The sequence below is a fragment of the Idiotropiscis lumnitzeri genome, chromosome 2 (assembly GCF_059441095.1).
Source record: "Idiotropiscis lumnitzeri isolate Australia: NSW breed Sydney's pygmy pipehorse chromosome 2, RoL_Ilum_1.0, whole genome shotgun sequence".
In the NCBI taxonomy this organism is placed as follows: Eukaryota; Metazoa; Chordata; class Actinopteri; order Syngnathiformes; family Syngnathidae; genus Idiotropiscis; species Idiotropiscis lumnitzeri.
In genome coordinates this window covers 32,493,946-32,512,349 of record NC_142392.1, presented here as the reverse complement: position 1 = coordinate 32,512,349, position 18,404 = coordinate 32,493,946, and the positions used below count along the sequence as shown (strand labels likewise).

General features: G+C 42.3%; 1 protein-coding gene across 1 annotated transcript in view; it reads left to right on the top strand.

The window, feature by feature from the left end:
• Positions 1 to 11,059: 11,059 nt before the first annotated feature.
• Positions 11,060 to 18,404, top strand: part of LOC148342334 (uncharacterized) — a 32,802-nt gene continuing 25,457 nt past the window's right edge. The window contains exons 1-9 of the mRNA XM_088288141.1: positions 11,060 to 11,124; positions 11,485 to 11,588; positions 13,252 to 13,314; positions 13,403 to 13,484; positions 14,248 to 14,373; positions 15,602 to 15,677; positions 16,281 to 16,308; positions 16,616 to 16,712; positions 16,791 to 16,806. Of these exons, the coding sequence (XP_088144267.1) occupies positions 11,060 to 11,124; positions 11,485 to 11,588; positions 13,252 to 13,314; positions 13,403 to 13,484; positions 14,248 to 14,373; positions 15,602 to 15,677; positions 16,281 to 16,308; positions 16,616 to 16,712; positions 16,791 to 16,806 (657 nt within the window). The remainder of the gene's footprint in view (positions 11,125 to 11,484; positions 11,589 to 13,251; positions 13,315 to 13,402; positions 13,485 to 14,247; positions 14,374 to 15,601; positions 15,678 to 16,280; positions 16,309 to 16,615; positions 16,713 to 16,790; positions 16,807 to 18,404) is intronic.

The following is an 18,404-nucleotide window of genomic DNA, read 5'->3' as shown; positions in this document are numbered from 1 at the left end:
CCAGTCCTATGATGCAGGGGTCGCGTACCGCGGCAACCCACACCTGAAAGTTCATGTACTAGGATAGTCACCACCCCCCTTCCAAGCATAGGGGTGAGTCACTGTTCGAAGCTTGACTGACGTAGATTCCAATCGTGCCCCGGCTGGGAATACATCAGGCCTCAACAGTGTTGCAGTGGAGCCGGTGTCGACGAGGGCTACACAAGGAGACACCCCAAGTGAAATGGGGACATAACAGAAATCCCCCGCATGGGTCCAGCCAACCACCCTCACAGACTCTGCAGTATCACCTGCTTCTGGGGAAAATGGAGCCCCTCTCCCTGATCTTTTTGGTTGGGTTCCGTCTCCAGGAAACAACGTGTGTTGGGACACAGGTGCAGGGGTCTGCGGCGTCCACTCTACACAGACCCCAGCCCGTTTCCCTGACCCTCTGCCTTCTTGGGGCACCGCACGCTAATGTGCCCAGGCTGGCCACACACCCAACAAACTGGAGGGCCCCGTCGGGAATGAGCACTACTCCGTGGCGACTGCAGTGTGCTAGTGAAAATAAGCTCAGTCAGCTCATCCACCCGTAATGGTTGCTCTTGGATTTGGTTCACCGGTGTGGCAGAGTGCACAACATGGCCGTCAACATGGTCAATCCGTGTGGTGTCCCCTATGACCTCTCTCTCCACGGCCAGCTCCAGTGCCTCCTGAAGAGTACGGGGATGCGCCAGTTGAGTCTGTATGCGCAGTTCTCTTGGGGTAATGGCCCGGATAAACTGGTCCCTGGCCAGCTTACTCTGCACATCAGTCGGCATATGGGCATATGCACGCCTTGACAGGGTTTCAATGTCATTCGCGAACACACGCAGTGGTTCACCACCGTCTTTGCCTGTTAGAGAGCTCCGAGCGTAGAACATTAGGTTGACTGCATTGTCCAAAACGCCATCTTAGGGAACCAACAAAGCGCCATAGTCATCTCTTTCGGCTGGGCTGAGCAATAACAAGCAGGACAAAGCTTCCTCCGTAAGACACATGGCCAGCTGCAGTGCTTTATCCCTCTCAGTCCAGCCAGCAGCCCGTGCCAAAAGTTCAAATTGGGCATGGAAAGCCTCCCAGTCTGCCCTACCGGAGTATTTTGGAGTCTTGACAGGCTGATGACGACAATGGCGGCCGTCAACCTCGTTCGCGCTTGCTCCTCCTCCAGCGTTCAATGAGCCAAAACCAGCATCGAACGCCAGCTTCCTTGCAGTCCGCCTCAGGTGGTTAACATGCTCCGAAACACTTTCGGGGTTCATATCACGGCCACATGCGCCATCGTAAGAATTGTCCACCACCTCCTCCTTGACTCGCGGGCGGCCGCCGTAACTTTCTTTACTCGTTGCCATACTGTCGTTATCACTTCTGACACCAGTGTAACGTTGTATAATAAATCATGCCGATTTGTTCATCAGCGATCACTTTTATTATTAAGCCAGAAACGGCTGCTGTTGGCCGCAACCACGCCGATCAGAAAACAAAAAAAAACAATGACAACAACATAACATTCACTCCCGTCGCTTCCCCGCTGCATTCACAGCCTCCCCAAAAAAGAGGAAGACACAGAACCCTTGAACTATTTACAAAGTCGCTACAATATCAGAAAGTGCCAAAGAACAAAAGACGACTTGACTACAAGACAGGTCAGAAAACAGGGACGAGAACGTCGGAGAGCGACAATGACAAGCGACAAGGGACCAACAAGAAATGAAAGCAACCAGGGAACTAAATACAAACACAGTGTAGCTGCCGTCAAAGGCAAATCTAATTTATTTCATTCCTTTATTTCATAGTTTAATGTGGTTCAAAAGTACACTGAATAAAGACATTATTTTGTGTTTAAAATGTTAAGTAAGGTATAATTGTCAGGTGTTTTGGTTTAAAATCGTAAAAAAGGGGGGAACTTGTTTTTTCTTCTACATGTATAAAGTGTTGTTTAGGGACATGGGCATAGATGCACACAATGGCCAGAAGAGGCAATGTACCCTGAAGAGAAGGCAAGACGACAAGTCACGTTTGTGGGAAGATTTGTAAACCTTTATTCCTTTTGAGTGAATGTGGCCAATGAGGTGCTATTTACTTTAAGTTTCTTTATTGTTTTGTGAGCCATCCTTATTTGTGTGCTCTATCCGTTTATATCCAGGGGTGCCCATAACTGGTACGCAGGTACGCATGCGCAACAGAAATCAGGGATGCGTAACCTCAAGTGCGTCACGACGCGCCTTTGCGTACCTGTACACACTGCCATCAATCCACTCTTTCATCAGAAGCACAACGAACGAGGTGAAAAATGCCAAAAAAAACAACAGACTTGAAGCAAATTTTTGGGTCTTTTACCACCAAAAAAGAAACAGCCAAGCGAGCCTGAGCCGAACTAGAGAGCATTTTCAAAAAAGTGGCTCCAAGATGTGCCGTGGCTTGAAGCTAATGATGAGCGTACTGAAATGTGGTGCAATATTTGCCACTCACATCCACATATAGCTGATAAAAGAGGTGCGTTTTGCTCAAAGACCTGGGTCTGCTTTTTGATGGATCGGAGGACATCACAAAAACTGAGCAGGAGATCGTTTCCGTCGTGTCGGTGTCCAGTGACGGCGAACTTACCTCAGACTTCGTTGGACTAATTGAACTGGGTGCTGATCGAACCGCACAAGCCATAACTGACGGACCAGTGAGACTTTTCGAGGACGCAGGCTTGAATAACTGGGCCGCTAAACTGGTCGCTGTGTGTACGTTAACGTTGGAGCGTACAACGGCATTGTGCCAAAACTTAAGCAACTCGCTGCAGTTGGAGGCTCCCTGGTGCACATTTTGTGCACCGCAGACACTGGAAAACTGAGCCAAGTCAGGTGATCACGGTGTGCCTTACTGTGTCACATTTAAAGCTGTTGCAGTTTTATTTACAGAAAGGTGGTGCAAAAAACACTGAAACACTGAAGAAATTGTGCAAAGAAAATGGGATCTATTTTGTGTAGTAAGTTTTATAACGTCAGGAGGACATCGAGGAAGGAAAAAAAAAGACGTGAGTACCCCACACTAGACTGGTTTTATCGCCATCTACTGTTTAATAAACAACGACTTTTAACCTTTGTGGTATATTATTGTTGTTGATGTGCGGGTCTGGCCCCGCTTCCCTCCGGACAGGTCGACAAGCAAGGCTGGAGTGGTGATATAAAAAAACTTCTGAGACACTCTGGTGGTTGGAAAAAGATTGTATTGGTGTCAAATTGGCTGATGCCAGAAGTTCCCCCAAGAAAGGGTGTGTCCCCCCCCTCTCGAGCTTTCCCCTCTTATAGGGAAAGCAAACAAAAGATATAAATATGCAGTTCTCCCCTGAGAGAGATAATAGAATTACGCTTTTTTAAATTTTGATGACGTCATAACCCCGCCTACAGAATTACGCTTTTGTCTCGTTGTCCCCGCCTACAGAATTACGCTTTTGTCCAAAATGGCCGCTATCCCCGCCCCTGTGTTAAAACTATCCAATCTCCAGCCACCTATTTAAAAATATTTACATATTCCCTGCCCCTTGAAGGTTTAATACCACGCCTACAGAATTACGCTTTTGTCGAAGTGGGCCCCGCCTACAGAATTACGCTTTTTGTCATTGTGATGACGTTGTATGTGTGTGTGTGTGTGTGTGTGTGTGGGCCAAGGGCCCCGCCTACAGAATTACGCTTTTTGTCTCGTTGTGATGACGTTGTGTGTGTGTTTGGGAGGGGGGCTTGGCCCCCCTCCCAAACTGTATGCTTCTTATGTTAAAAACAATGTGTTCCCTGCGTGCGTGCGTCCCCAACCCAAACTGTACTTATGTTATTCATATTTAAATATCTGAAGTATATAAAGCATCCAATGAAATGAGCTATATCTAATTAAATAAAATTAAATTAAACGAGTGAAATAATATGAGTTGAGAAGAGCAGGCGTTGTTTTTACCTTTGAATAAGATGTTTATTCGGTGGATATAGGTCATCCATATTTAAATATCTGAAGTATATAAAGCATCCAATGAAATGAGCTATATCTAATTAAATAATGTAGATGTATAAAATTAAATTAAACGAGTGAAATAATACGAGTTGAGAAGAGCAGGCGTTGTTATTACCTTTGAATAATATGTTTATTCGGTTGATATTTGCCCTTTTTGCAAACATGTCTGGACATATTCCCAGCGACATAAGTTTAAACATGGTATTGTGCAGGCTTGGGGGTTTGTCCGGGCAAGACGCCGGACAACCCTCCAAGCCTGCAGCAGCCTCAAGGTGTTTCAAAAGATAGTGAGTGGCGACATCCTGTCGATCGATGGGCAGCCGTGGGCATCCGGGCGACCACCCTCCTCCTTCTTACCTTTTTGTAAAATCTGCCGAGTCATGTTTACTTGTTCTGATTACGAACATAAGGTGTTTGAAACGATAGTGAGTAGCTCACGACATTACTTCTCAAGGTGTTTGAAAACATAGCTCAATATTGCCATCTAGTGCCTTAAGGGTAATATAGCAGAAGCCTCAATTTCACTCTGAATAATCAAAGTATGAAACGTTTAATGTTTAAAGGTAATACTGAGATAATAATTATATTATTGATTTGATTAATCGGTTAACTATTAATACAATTTTTATTTACTTTTAATGAAGTATTTATTTTTTAAATATTTTTAAATTTTCTAATTTAGTATGTCTTTTAATTAACAGTTTTGATTATTTTTCAACTTTTTAAATTTTTTTATTTTTCCACCGTAATAACTTTTAATCATGTAAAAATTTTTATTTTTTTTAATTTATTATTAAGTTTCTATTTATATTTTTTTCCTGTTTTGAGATGATTGAAGATCTTACATATTTCTCGTGTGTCATATCTAGCACGTTATAGGGAGGGAGGTGTCAATGAGAACCCATCAGAGGGCCGTCGCATGGAAGGAGGCGCCAACGAGAATCCATCAGAGGGCCGTCGCATGGAAGGAGGCGCCAACGAGAATCCATCAGAGGGCCGTCGCATGGAAGGAGGCTCCAACGGGAACCCATCAAGGGCACGTCACATGGAAGAAGGTGCCATCGGTAATCCAGGATCAACCACATCGTCTCGTCGAAATGAGCAACCAATCAGACCTAGAAGTCCTATCCCAGGTAATGAGCGAGTCAGGCTTCAGAGAGAACGTCATGAGGTTCTAACAGAAGTTCTACGTACTTACAACAAACTGGTAGATCTGGCTGAGAAGCTCACAAATCCATGGTGATGTTGTATTTTCATTTTTATCTCTTGTAACATTTCTCTGATATATAATCCGTGTGTGTTTGTTATTGTGTAGTATACCATATACATTTCCACTAGATTACAGAAATCATTGCTTTTGTTTATGGTGTCAGACGCTAGTACAAGCATACCTAACGATCCATTCGCGGCGATAAGACAAATCGGCGATTTATAATCCTTTAGACCTAACAGACCCAAAACAGCGATATGGCGAACGATAATACACAACTGCTCGATCTAACAAGACACACATCAAATGATCAAACACAACCTCTAGACCTAACAATACTAGCATTAAACGGTCAAATACACACACAATCACAACCGCTTGATTTAACAACAGATGATCGCATACACACGCAATCACAACCGCTCGATCTAACAATATTCGCGTTAAACGATCAAATACAAACATCAGAAAGGGACCAGATACACACGCAATCACAACCACTAGACCTAGCATTACTCACATCAAACAATAATGGACAAACAGCGGATGTTCATTTATCAGTCCCCTCATTAAATCAGCCGGGGGGAACACAGACATCAGATGGTCATATACCCCCAAACGATCGCGCACAAACGCTACCTATCGAACTAACATTATTAAACTCAGTTCTTGATTTACCAAGCGCGCAGAACACATCAAATGAACACGAACCCATGACAACTGATGATGTTGATTTCACAAACGCACCTGCCACGCCAGATGAGGACAACTCGCAGCCTGAGGATGTCACAAATGCACCTGCGTCGTCAGATGAAATCACAAACGCCCTATCCACATCAGATGAAATCACAAAAGCACCGGCCGATCCAAATGAAATCACAAACGCCCTATCCACATCAGATGAAATCACAAAAGCACCGGCCGATCCAAATGAACATGAACCCATGCAGATTGCTGAATTCACAAACGCACCAGCCACATCAAACGGTCAAACTCAAACTTCAGGTGACCATTTAAACAACCAATCGTTAGAGGATTCAGTTGAACAGAGAGGTGGACATCGGGTAATCATACGAGATCGTTTCAATAATACAGAACTCAGGATCCCGTTAAACATACCAGAACCCGTTGATAACACTGATTTTCCAGCATTTTACACCGCTATCATGGGCTCGATAAATGAACAGATGGATCACGCATTATCGAACGTATTGCCTGGGGATATGGTTCAATTGGAAGTGGTGGGGGAAAATGTAAATATACATGAGACGGTTCGCATGTCAGACGACCCCGACGTATGTGAAAACGCTGTTCAAAATCTGCTCGATCGACTCATACAGTCTAACGCACAAGTCCTGTTTGATAGACAACTAGAGTTTGTCATCCAAATTGTAAGTGATATTCGCGGAGGTATGGGTCAAAAACGTCGAATAGGCAGTCTTTTGGATCATGAAATACTTGTTAAAAAAAGAAAGCATTTACTGGTGCCGAACAATCCGGGTGATACACAACTATGCTTTGCTACATCGTTAGCGCTTTTAATGGATAACTCATTGACGGAGCAAGAAATCTATCGACAAGCACTCGAGTATCAAAGAGCTGTTGGGATGGATGAGACGACCCCTGTTGGATTTAATGATATCAATAAATTCGAGACGCTTTTGGGTCGTAAGATTGTGGTTCTATATAGAAAAGAAGGAGAGTTTGGACCATTGATTCATTTCGAGACAGAATACCCCAAAACCGCAGATCCCTTGGTGATGTTTTTACAAAATCAACACTTTTACGGCGTGAAAAGTCCAGTTGGTTTGATGGGGTGTAGTTATTTCTGTTGTTATTGTTACAAGGGTTACAATAATAAGAATCTACATCAATGCCCCGGACATTGTCATGTTTGCATAGACCCGACCTGTAAAACTCGGCCTCTGAAACCCATCCTTTGCAAGGGCTGTAATAAATCATGTCGAAACGCTGTCTGCTATGCCAAGCATCAAATAACCGGTGGAAAAGTTGGCAGCTTTTGCGATAGATACAAAAAATGTCCAGATTGCGGCCTTAACTATTACAAGACCAATAATACACAAGAGGCAAAACATAACTGTTTAGTTAAAAAATGTGTCTCATGTAAAATGCCGCTGAAAGATACTGATATAACTAGGGAACAACATCAGTGTTATATCCAACCTCTCCCAAAACAAGAACCCCGTGAAAAAATCGTCTTCTATGACTTTGAAACATATGAGGATCAGGAAAAGGTGCACAAACCCTTTATGGTCTGCACAAAATCACTCCAAGGGGAAGAACATCAATGGGTAGGACCTGATTGCGCCGTAAAGCTCATTGAGCATTTCAGAAAACCTCGTTACAAAGGCACCACTCTTATAGCCCACAATGCTCGTTCATTTGATTCCCAGCTCATTGTATCAGCGATGATTGACATGGGTCTCGTTCCTAAGGTTATCTTGACTGGTAGTAAAATCTTATGTCTCAAGCTTGAGTCAAACTGTCTCAGATTCATCGACTCGCTATCATTTTTACCCATGCCTCTGAGCGCAATGCCTAAAACTCTAGGTTTTGAAGATCAATGTAAAGGGTATTTCCCTCACAAATTCAGCTCATTGGAAAATCTCAACTACGTGGGTTCCTATCCTCAACCATGTGAATATGGGTTAGAACGCATGACAACAGCCAACCGTACCAAATTCCTTGAATGGTATGAAAGAGAATGTCGGGGAACCTTTGATTTCAGGAAGGAGGCGCTGATGTACTGCAAAAACGATGTTGACATTCTAACCGAGGGTTGTACAAAATTTAGAAACGAGTTTCTAAACGAGACAGGCGTCGATCCATTCAATTATGTCACCATAGCATCAGCATGCATGGGCGTTTTCCGTACCAATTTTCTCCAACCTCAGACATTGGCTATAACATCATCCGATAATTACGCGAGACAATATAAAGCCTTCTCACATGCTTCCATCCAGTATTTGGAGTGGATCATACACAGTCAAAAATTGCCTATACAACACGCTTTGAACGGGGGTGAAAAACAACTCGGTCGCTACGTCGTGGATGGCTATGTTGAAATTGATGGTGTAAAACATGTTTTTGAATATCTAGGTTGTTTCTACCACGGCTGTCCCGATTGTTATACACCAACTGAACGTTTCCCTCTGACAAATCAAACCTTTCAAGAATTGTTTGATATTAGCCAGAAGAAACTCTCGACCTTGAAATCGGATCCGTGTGTGCGTCTCACGGTAATGAAAGAACACATGTGGTTGAACATGAAGAAAACTCATCAGGGTGTGAAAGAGTTCCTGCTTACTTATCAACATCCTGAACCCCTAGCACCACGTCAGGCTCTTTTCGGGGGCAGAACCAGCGTATTCACATTGCGATACACGGCCTCTCTGAATGAGCAAGTGTTCTATGTCGATGTCACCTCTCTGTATCCTTATGTCAACAGCAACTGCGCCTATCCTCTCGGTCATCCGATCGTTATCCGCAAAGACTTTGCCGACCCACGTAAATATTTCGGGCTGATCAAAGCCAAAGTCTACCCACCACGCGGTCTCTTGTTGCCTTTGTTACCTTACAAAACAGCTAAAGGTAAACTGACGTTCCCTCTCTGTAGAACATGTGCCGAAATCAACAACCAAACCTCATCGTGTCACCACGATGACGAGAGCAGGGCTCTGCTCGGTGTTTGGGTCACTATTGAGTTTAACAAGGCTCTTGACCTTGGTTACAGATTGGTTGAAATTGTGGAGGTGTGGCATTTCGACTCAGTGAGCAATAACATCTTTAAAGCTTACATGAACACCTTCCTCAAGGGGAAGCAGGAAGCCTCTGGCTATCCATCCAATGTCACCGATCAGGTGGGGAGGGACAAATACATCAATGATTACATGACACATCAAGGTATCCGGCTGGATCCTGAACGCATCAAAGTGAATCCTGGTAAGAGACAGGTTTCTAAACTTTGTCTAAATTCTCTCTGGGGAAAATATGGTCAGAGAGATAATTTAAAACAAACAAAACTGACCAACAAACCCGAAGAATTTTTTAAAATCATGTTTTCGGGTTTGTATGACATCGATTACTTCGGTTTCATCAAATCAGACACCGCGATGATTCAATACAGCGACAAAAAGAACATTCTTTCACGACCCTCCGACACCTCAAACATCTTTGTGGCTTGCTTTACAACAGCCCATGCAAGATTGTTCATGTACAGATTTTTGGAGCAGTTACAAGACAGGGTTCTATACACTGACACAGACAGCCTCATCTACGTGGTCAGGGATGGGGAAACGGCTCTAAAACTAGGCCAGTATCTCGGTGATCTGACTGATGAATTGGACGGTGACAGCATTCAGGAATTTGTTTCGGCCGGTCCTAAAAGCTATGCCTATCAAACTCGAGATACTAAAAAAACGGTGATGAAGGTTAAAGGTATCACACAGACGCACGAAAGCGGTCTAAACATCAACTTTGACAGTGTCAAAGACTTAGTGGAGGGATACATATCCAGCACGACGCATGGCAACGAACCCGACACGCACTCGCTTAAGACACCACAACACAGCATCGTCCGTGATAAAAAAGGGTTTCGCGTCAGAAATACTTCATTCGTCAAAAAGTTTAGGGTGGTCTACGACAAACGAAGACTTTTGCCGGACGGACGTAGTGTGCCTTTTGGTTATTAAGGGGAAAATGGAATTATCACAGGTCGAATTCGATCCGCGTCTCCAAGTGCCTTTTTCATGTTTGATCTCAGGGCCTAGCGGTTGTGGGAAAACATATTTTGTGAAACGTGTTTTGGAAGACTGTCAACATGTTATGAGAAATGTACCTGACAATATTGTATGGATTTATACCTCATATCAACCCTTGTACAACCAATTACAAAAGTTGATTAAAAACATAAAATTCCTAAAAGGTCTCCCAGAATCTTTTGATGACGAAGCCTTGTTCCCGTTACACCAGACTCATCTAATCATCCTTGATGATCTGATCTTCCAAGCATCGGACCATCCTGAAGTGGTGAAAATCTTTACCCAATATAGGCATCATAGAAATATGAGCGTCATATTGTTAACTCAGAATGTATTCCACCAAGGTAAATACAGTCGTACTATTAGTCTAAATAGTACTTACATGGTCTTGTTCAAAAATCCTCGGGATAAATTACAAACCAGTATTTTGGCTAATCAGATATTCCCTACGAAGAAAAATTATTTTTTAGAAAGTTTTGAAGATGCCACCAAAGACGCTCATGGGTATTTATTGGTGGCTTTAACACCCACATGTCCAGAACAATACCGTTTGAGAACGGGTGTACTTCCTGATCAGTGGCCTACCGTCTACATTTCCAAAAATTGACATGTCCAAGCTTTTAAAAACAAACGCTCCGCAACTCAGGAACCTGTTTCAAGCCACGGCTAAGAGACGTAAAGACATACTAACCAGAGGTCCGCCTTCTTTGATCAAGGTCCTCTGTGAAATTGCTTTCAATCTATTAAAGGGTCATATACCGCTTTCACCTTCACAGTTTAAGAAATTAAAAAAACAAAAGAAAATTATTAGACTATTGGCACGTAAAAAAACAAGTCTTAAGAAAAAACGCGCCTTTTTGACTCAAAGGGGTGGATTTATTCTTCCTCTGTTGGGAACAGTTGTACCCTTCCTAGGTAATCTTTTGGGTGGGTTAATCAACAAAAACTAGCCATCATGAGTTTGAAAACAGCCCAGAAAATGTTTCTTCTCACACCACAACAACTGGAACGTCTGAAAAAACCCGAACCTACCATCAGACAAACTGCCGAACAGGACATGGATGTGAAGATGAAAGCAGTTTTGGAAGATCAATCCTTGTCCCCTCATGAAAAAATAACAAGGTATCAGTCTTTACTTCATCGTTATTTAAGCCTTCTCAAACAAGGTGAAAAGGAAGAACGACCTCTGACCGTGTCTCTAACCCCTGAGGTTTTGAACCCTTCAAAGATTTCGAATGTTGAGGTACAAGACAAAATGGTGGGGAATGAAATCGAACCCTGGTTCGATATTCTGCATAACATTCCAACGCGTTATCGGAAAAACGCAGACTATGTTTTGAGAAAACTTAAGGATGCTGATAGAAGCTGGACCCCTCGTCATGAATTCATGTTTCAAGATAAGCCTATAAAAGGATCTCACATGACCGATTTACTCAGGCAGATTACTTTGACGAGTAAAAACATCGCGACTCGAACCCCTAGAGGCTGGAAGGAGTTTCTTCACACTCTACACGAACTCAATATTCCGGAGACCACCATCGTCAACCCTCACGCCCGTGACGAATTCAGACGGTTGAAACTCCGAGGTTCGTTAAGCTCTGATGATGACACAAACAAGAGGACATCCATTAGGAAGAAGAAAAAAACTAATAGAAAAAGACCCGCCCCTGTAAAGTGGGTGGGGTATTCCTCTTCATAAGTTTTAATGAAAAATCTAAAACTTTTGTATGTTTATACATGTGTTTTTATTCAATAAAATACATTTTAAATGATTACAGACAATGACAGGTTTGAAATTTTTTAAAAGAACACGCCGCTTGACCGGCACATGTCTTTTCCGCACAGGTTTGATAATGCTTTACAAAACTAGTTACCATGGCATCATTCTTTAACACATCATCCTTATAGCATGTTAACACATCCTGATAACTCAAACCACAGCCTCTATGTGTTAAATAATAGACGCAATGTTGACCACAGGTGATTGATAGCTCGTGTTGTAGACGTCTGTTATGATACAAAATACGATCGGAATGTTTTTTCAAAAAAGAGTTAATGTTTTGCGGATAATATTGAAATTCAGGAGGAAATCCAAAAGCGTCAAAAAAAGTACTGGTTCCATCTTTTTCCAACGTCAGAGCCAGCCAGTGTTCACCGGGTAAGTGTCGAGGATGTGTGTTGACGATGTAGAAGATTGGGGGGTTAGGCTGCAGCGAATTTATTTCATCCGAAGCGTAAACACCTCCAAATAAACGCCCTTGTAGACGTTTCATGAGTTGCTCCAGCTCTTTCCCGTTCATCAGTAATAATCCACTAATACCTGTCGTTTTGAATTTATTTCCAGGATGGAATCGTAGCAGGCGTACACAATAAGGGTGGTTGTGTGAGGGAGTGGGAGTCTAAATCTCATTTCTAACCTCAAACTTCCGTTGGAGACGGGTGCAAGAGCTCCCGAATCATCGTTGGGGTTTAAGTTAAAAACATAGGGCGCGTATCCGCCTGAAAAGTCCTCGCGGTTGATACAAAGAGGTAAATCTTTCAAATGTCTTCCTGTTGCTGTAAACAAGTTATGAAGCTCTCGAACCGCGTTTCCCGCATTAAATTGGGGTTGGCAGGCTTTGGCTGGAATCTGTCTCCCTTCTTGACATAGCGCTAAATATTTCAAATGATGATGAGCAAAATTAAATGGATTCAAATCTTTTCTGCCCACAAAGGCGTTGTGGTTGACAAGCCCTAACACCACATAACGAGGTGTATGGCCGAGGAAAAGGTTGTCTTGTTGACATGTTCTGGAATGTTGGGGGATGGAATAAGTTTTCAACTTAATTCTTGATAACGGATATAAAGCATTTTCTTTGTTGAGAGCTGCTGCATGACCGATAGAGTTGGCTGGTGAAACGGCGACTCTTTTCACAAAGAGGGATGCGCCCATGATTTTCAGATGATAGTTCATGTCGGGAGGACTCATAAAACAAAATTGGTCGTTGGCTTTGATTAGTTTCACTCGTAGATCCACGTTATTGAGAAGATGTCTCTCACAAAAGAATATGTCGGTGTGTAGAGGTCCTATCACGGTGAATGGTCGGGAACCCGTCACAAATTCCGATCGGCGTATCAAACCTTTGTTAACAGCATCCCCCGTTAAGGCTGTTGAATCCATATGTCCTGGTGTATCTTTGTAAAACATAGCCGCTGTGAATTGGCTTTTTAGAGATGCTTCTGAAAAGTTTAACAATGTCTCTATCATAGCTCTGTATGGATGGGTTGCGCTAGATTGTGAGATCAACCTGTCGCCCAACGTCACGTCCACTTGTGAGAATATTGTATTCAAAGGATAATTAATGATGCCGACTCGTTCATCATGCGGCAAATTACTACCATCTCTGTTGAGCACTTTCAGATGCAGTTGAAGCAGGGTGTCTGACAGGTCGAGATATTTGGATCCTTCTCCAGGCACGAAAAACTCCACAGGACCATCATCGGTGAGAGCTGAGATAGGTAACATTTCCACATATTGACTTTGTTCGATCGATAGTTGTGTCAGGGGTGGGGTAAACAAGTCGAGTTCTGTTAGGGTGCACTCTGCGGACTTGTGGTGTAAAAGAGCCATGATGAAAAGAAAAACGTTGGTCAATATTTCTTAAGAGAAAATGTCTCCGTTGTTTCTCCGTCGTCTCCTTTTCGTGACTGATTTCTTCTTGGATGTGCGTTTGCGTTTTTTAGGTGCTCTCAACCGCTGACCGACGGGGCGTTTTGCAGGTCTTCGTGCCAGAACCATTAATCCCGAACCTTCTTGAGGCTCCGCCTTACGGTGTATTCGTTCTAACACACGACCTGCTACATCCGTTGCAATGTTTTTAGCAGCCGTTTGCAGGTGAGGTCTGGCGACGCTGAACCCTCTTCTGATTAATGGACTCACAAAACGAAATAATTTGGCAAAGATTGATCCCAATCCACGCCCGTATTGGATAGGTAATCCGTGAAAACCGGAACGAGCCGCCCGCCTGGTTTTCGTAATAGTCGACAAAACGGTAAAGTTCAGGATGCGTCTCCAACACCACCATTTTTTCTATCTGGGTCTAAAGTGTAGAGTGACGATAACTTTCCCGTGTGTAAATTCAACGGGTTGGTTCTGATCCGTCTTGATTTCGATTCTTATATCTTCAATATGCCTTCTACTGACTGGCATGTAATAAAGAGGGTTAAAGGCTTTAAACACAATGTTTCTGTGACTGTCCTCGATAGGTATAGTTCTCAGGAGCGGAGCAAAAGCGTCACCCACTGCCTGATGATACACCACGTCTGTATAAACATACAGATGGTACATACCCGCTTTTATATCCGCGGGATGATGGGTCGCTGTCCACTGAGGTCCGCAGCTGATCCATTCATCAGGGGATGCCCCAAAAATGTAAGCTAATGGCGCATGGAATCGTATCCTGAAACGACCAATCCCTAACCAGAAAAATCTCCCCTTTAACGGTGTATATATGACTTGGTTTTCCGGATGGATTTTTTTGAGGAGAGCGTCCACATCGTTTCAAATTTTTACAATATTATCGTAGTAGCCCGCAGGTAGGCTTAAAGTTTTGATGGTGAATTTGCTTTCGTCAAGGTATCGAGGTATCAGACTACCTTGAGCAGGGTCACCGTTTTCCCATGTGTCCACATATTCAAAAGATGAATGGTCTTCAGGTACGTTGAACCATGTATGGGGATATGATATTTTCTCAACGCCACTTCCCAGTTTCCTTCGAGAGCTATGTGATGGGCCAGATTCACTCTGTATTCCGCTATCGTATTGTCTATGTACACATCAGAACTTGAATTGGAGGGGAGGGTGACGTAAAATCCACCTTCGAGATTCGGATCCATGGTGTCAAATGTCGATAGTTCTTGTAAAAGCTTCTTATTTATAGATCCACGACTTGTGTAGCGGGGACCCAACTGTCATATTTCATAGGCCAGCCCTTCCAGCGTATGAGAAACTGTTTCTGTCCGCCGACTTTACGCCGTTTGATAATCTTCTCCTCATGAAAGATTTGATCCTTAGTTATCGTGACTTTCTGTAGTTCATGCGCATAGAAATATCCTCGCACGATTTCGCCGTCGTAGTCTTTAAGCCTGTAAACTGGCGGAAAACGAGGTACACACTCGGCTATCCTAAACAGTTCATCTGTAAAACTCTGTTCATATTTCTTGTCAAAGACGCCTCGCACTTTTGATATTCTAACAAGATCCCCCGATTTAAATTTCATCTTTATTCTATGACTACCTACAGGTTTTAGGTTGCCGTACAGGTTTTGGAAGACCTGCCAAGTATTCTCTGGAGTGACTTGATTAGGTTTCATTTTTATACTTGTATGATAACTTTCGTTGTAACTGTCGAGTAGATCTTGTAATACGTCGATATAACGACGTGTGTTCTCGGCGGTGAAATATCTCCACATTCCGGTTTTTAAAGTTCGATTAAACCTTTCGACCACCGAGGCTTTCAAATCACTGGCAGTTGCAAAATGCTGAATATTGTGTTTTTTCATCAACCTTTGAAAATGCTTGTTGAAAAATTCCTTCCCCTCGTCTGTTTGTAATTTTTGAGGGACGCCGCTAAGGAGCAAAACCGATTCAAAGGCTCGAACGACTTCTGGTCCCGTCTTGTTCATCAAGGCACACGCGTATGCACGCTTTGAAAACACATCGATGACCGTGAGTAAATATTTAAAACCGTCGTTGTACTCCGCCAGAGCCTGCATGTCAAATAGATCGGCCTGAAATTGATTCATAGGTTTTGAAACAAACACTCCATTCCTAGGAAAATGAATTTGAGCCGGTTAAAGTCCTTGACTTTATGACACGTCACTTTTTCACCCAATTTCTCCCGCGCAGCTAAATGAAGGCGATCTACGCCTCCAAAGCTGGCGGGTTGAATGGGGTCGTAGTAAAGTTTTTTCAACCACCTCTTCAGATTTAGTTTCAATCATCACACCAATATTTATCTAAACACACAGACACAAACACTACTTTTTTTACAAACATCTATTTTTATTGGTTCACAGCAAGGTAATAACTTTGTGAGTCGTGCTAATAAGATGAAACATGCTGGTGACATAAGAAAAGAAAAACATATGACGAGGTTAAATATGGTGACACACACATGTATATAATGATATGAAATCTCTAAGTCGTAAAAAGTCTATAAGTCATGGTTAAAACAGAAGGATTTACTTTTGCTTCCAACATATCTTCAAACATCTTCAGTTCATGCGCGACCTCCACAGGTTGTTGATGATCACATCGTTAAACAGCGTAAGTATGGTGAGTACATGACCCACATTTATCTCATTTTCCCAATTTTCCAAAACATTTTGAAATGTCCCTGAAAAACCAGACGACTCACAGCTATGATGTGTTGCACAAAAGATTCCCAAGGCGTTTGAAAAAGCGTCAAAGACATGACACATACTTTTTGCATAAACAATAACATTTTTTCAGTGACAGGGTCTTTACCATCAACATCAGGATTATATGTAATTGTTCTATTTATTATATCTGCCCATCCATGGCTTCTGTAGCCGAAAAACGTTAACTTTCTCAACACATTACCCATTTTTAGTCAAAGTTAATATTCTGGCTAACATATTCTTCAAAACTCTCACGCTGATCACGGTTTATCATAAGGATGAAGTTCTCATCTTCTACAAGTCGGGCCGGTAAGTTCTGTACGAGCGACAGCTCCACCAGTAAGATCTCTGCAACGCGTTTGACCGTTTCTTGATCCACATTTACAGAACACAATTCCAGCAGGTAGTGAATACAAGGCAAAAAGTGTTTGTTGCAAAGGATCGGTATTATACGTTCATAATGCACTCTTAGATAAAAATGAGCCCCAAGATGAACATAGTTATGCAAATGTTTGTATGTTTCTCTTTCTGGTTCTTTTTTTAGTTCAACTTCGAGATCTGTTTTTCACCTTTTCACACAGCGTAATGAAGGCCAGTTGAGCAAGTGGAACACGTGATTTTATTGATGATTGTGGAAGGCAATGATTTCATAAGCACAAGTTTCTTCTCACACCTTTTCCATTAAGTACGATTAAAAAGACAACTGAAAAGCATAACGTTAACAAATGTTGTTCTAGGCAAAGGAAATTAATTTCATTTAAATGTTTGATGTAAACAGAAAAAAAATCATCACTCAGACACAATGGTTCTTCTGGCACTGATCACATTGGCTTTAAGTCAATAAAAGAGCTTTGAAAAATTAAATTTTTCATATTTTATTCAAAATCAAAATTTACATCTTACCACAAAGAGTCAGTTCCTTCAGTTTTTTTTGTCTTTTTTTAAGCTTCAAGGATCGCTAAATTCTCGCCAGCACAATCGTGTCTCTCAGCTTCCGGTTTCGTGGCAAATTTTTTAGAACAAACGCTGCAACTGAATGGCTTGTCTCCATTGTGTGTTCTTGTGTGGCTTCGTAAACTTGACCTCACAGAGAAGCCTTTGCCACAAACTGAGCAGGAAAAAGGTTTTTCTCCACTGTGCGTTCTTGTGTGGATTGTTAAACTTGAATTTTGAGAGAAGCTTTTACCACAAACTGAGCAAGTAAAAGGTTTTTCTCCAGTGTGTGTTCTTGCGTGTTCTGTTAAATTTGACTTTTGAGAGAAGCATTTTCCACAAACTGAGCAAGAAAAAGGGTTTTCTCCACTATGTATTCTTGTGTGACTTGTTAAATTTGACTTAAAAGAGAAGATTTTGCCACAAACTGAGCAAGAAAAAGGTTTTTCTCCACTATGTGTTGCTGTGTGTTTTCTTAAATTAGACTTTCCAGAGAAGCTTTTGCCACAAACTGAGCAGGAAAAAGGGTTTTCTCCAGTGTGTGTTGTTGTGTGGATTGTTAAATGATAATTTTGGGAGAAACTCGTGCCACAAACTGAGCAAGAAAAAGGTTTTTCTCCAGTGTGTGTTCTTGTGTGACAAGTTAAATTTGACTTTACAGAGAAGCGTCTTCCACAAACTGAGCAGGTAAAAGGTTTTTCTCCACTGTGTGTTCTTGTGTGGATTGTTAAACTTGAATTTTTAGAGAAGCTTTTACCACAAACTGAGCAAGAAAAAGGGTTTTCTCCAGTGTGTGTTCTTGTGTGACAAGTTAAATTTGACTTTTCAGAGAAGCGTCTACCACAAACTGAGCAGGAAAAAGGTTTTTCTCCACTGTGCGTTCTTGTGTGGATTGTTAAACTTGAATTTTGAGAGAAGCTTTTACCACAAACTGAGCAAGTAAAAGGTTTTTCTCCAGTGTGTGTTCTTGCGTGTTCTGTTAAATTTGCCTTTTGAGAGAAGCATTTTCCACAAACTGAGCAAGAAAAAGGGTTTTCTCCACTATGTATTCTTGTGTGACTTGTTAAA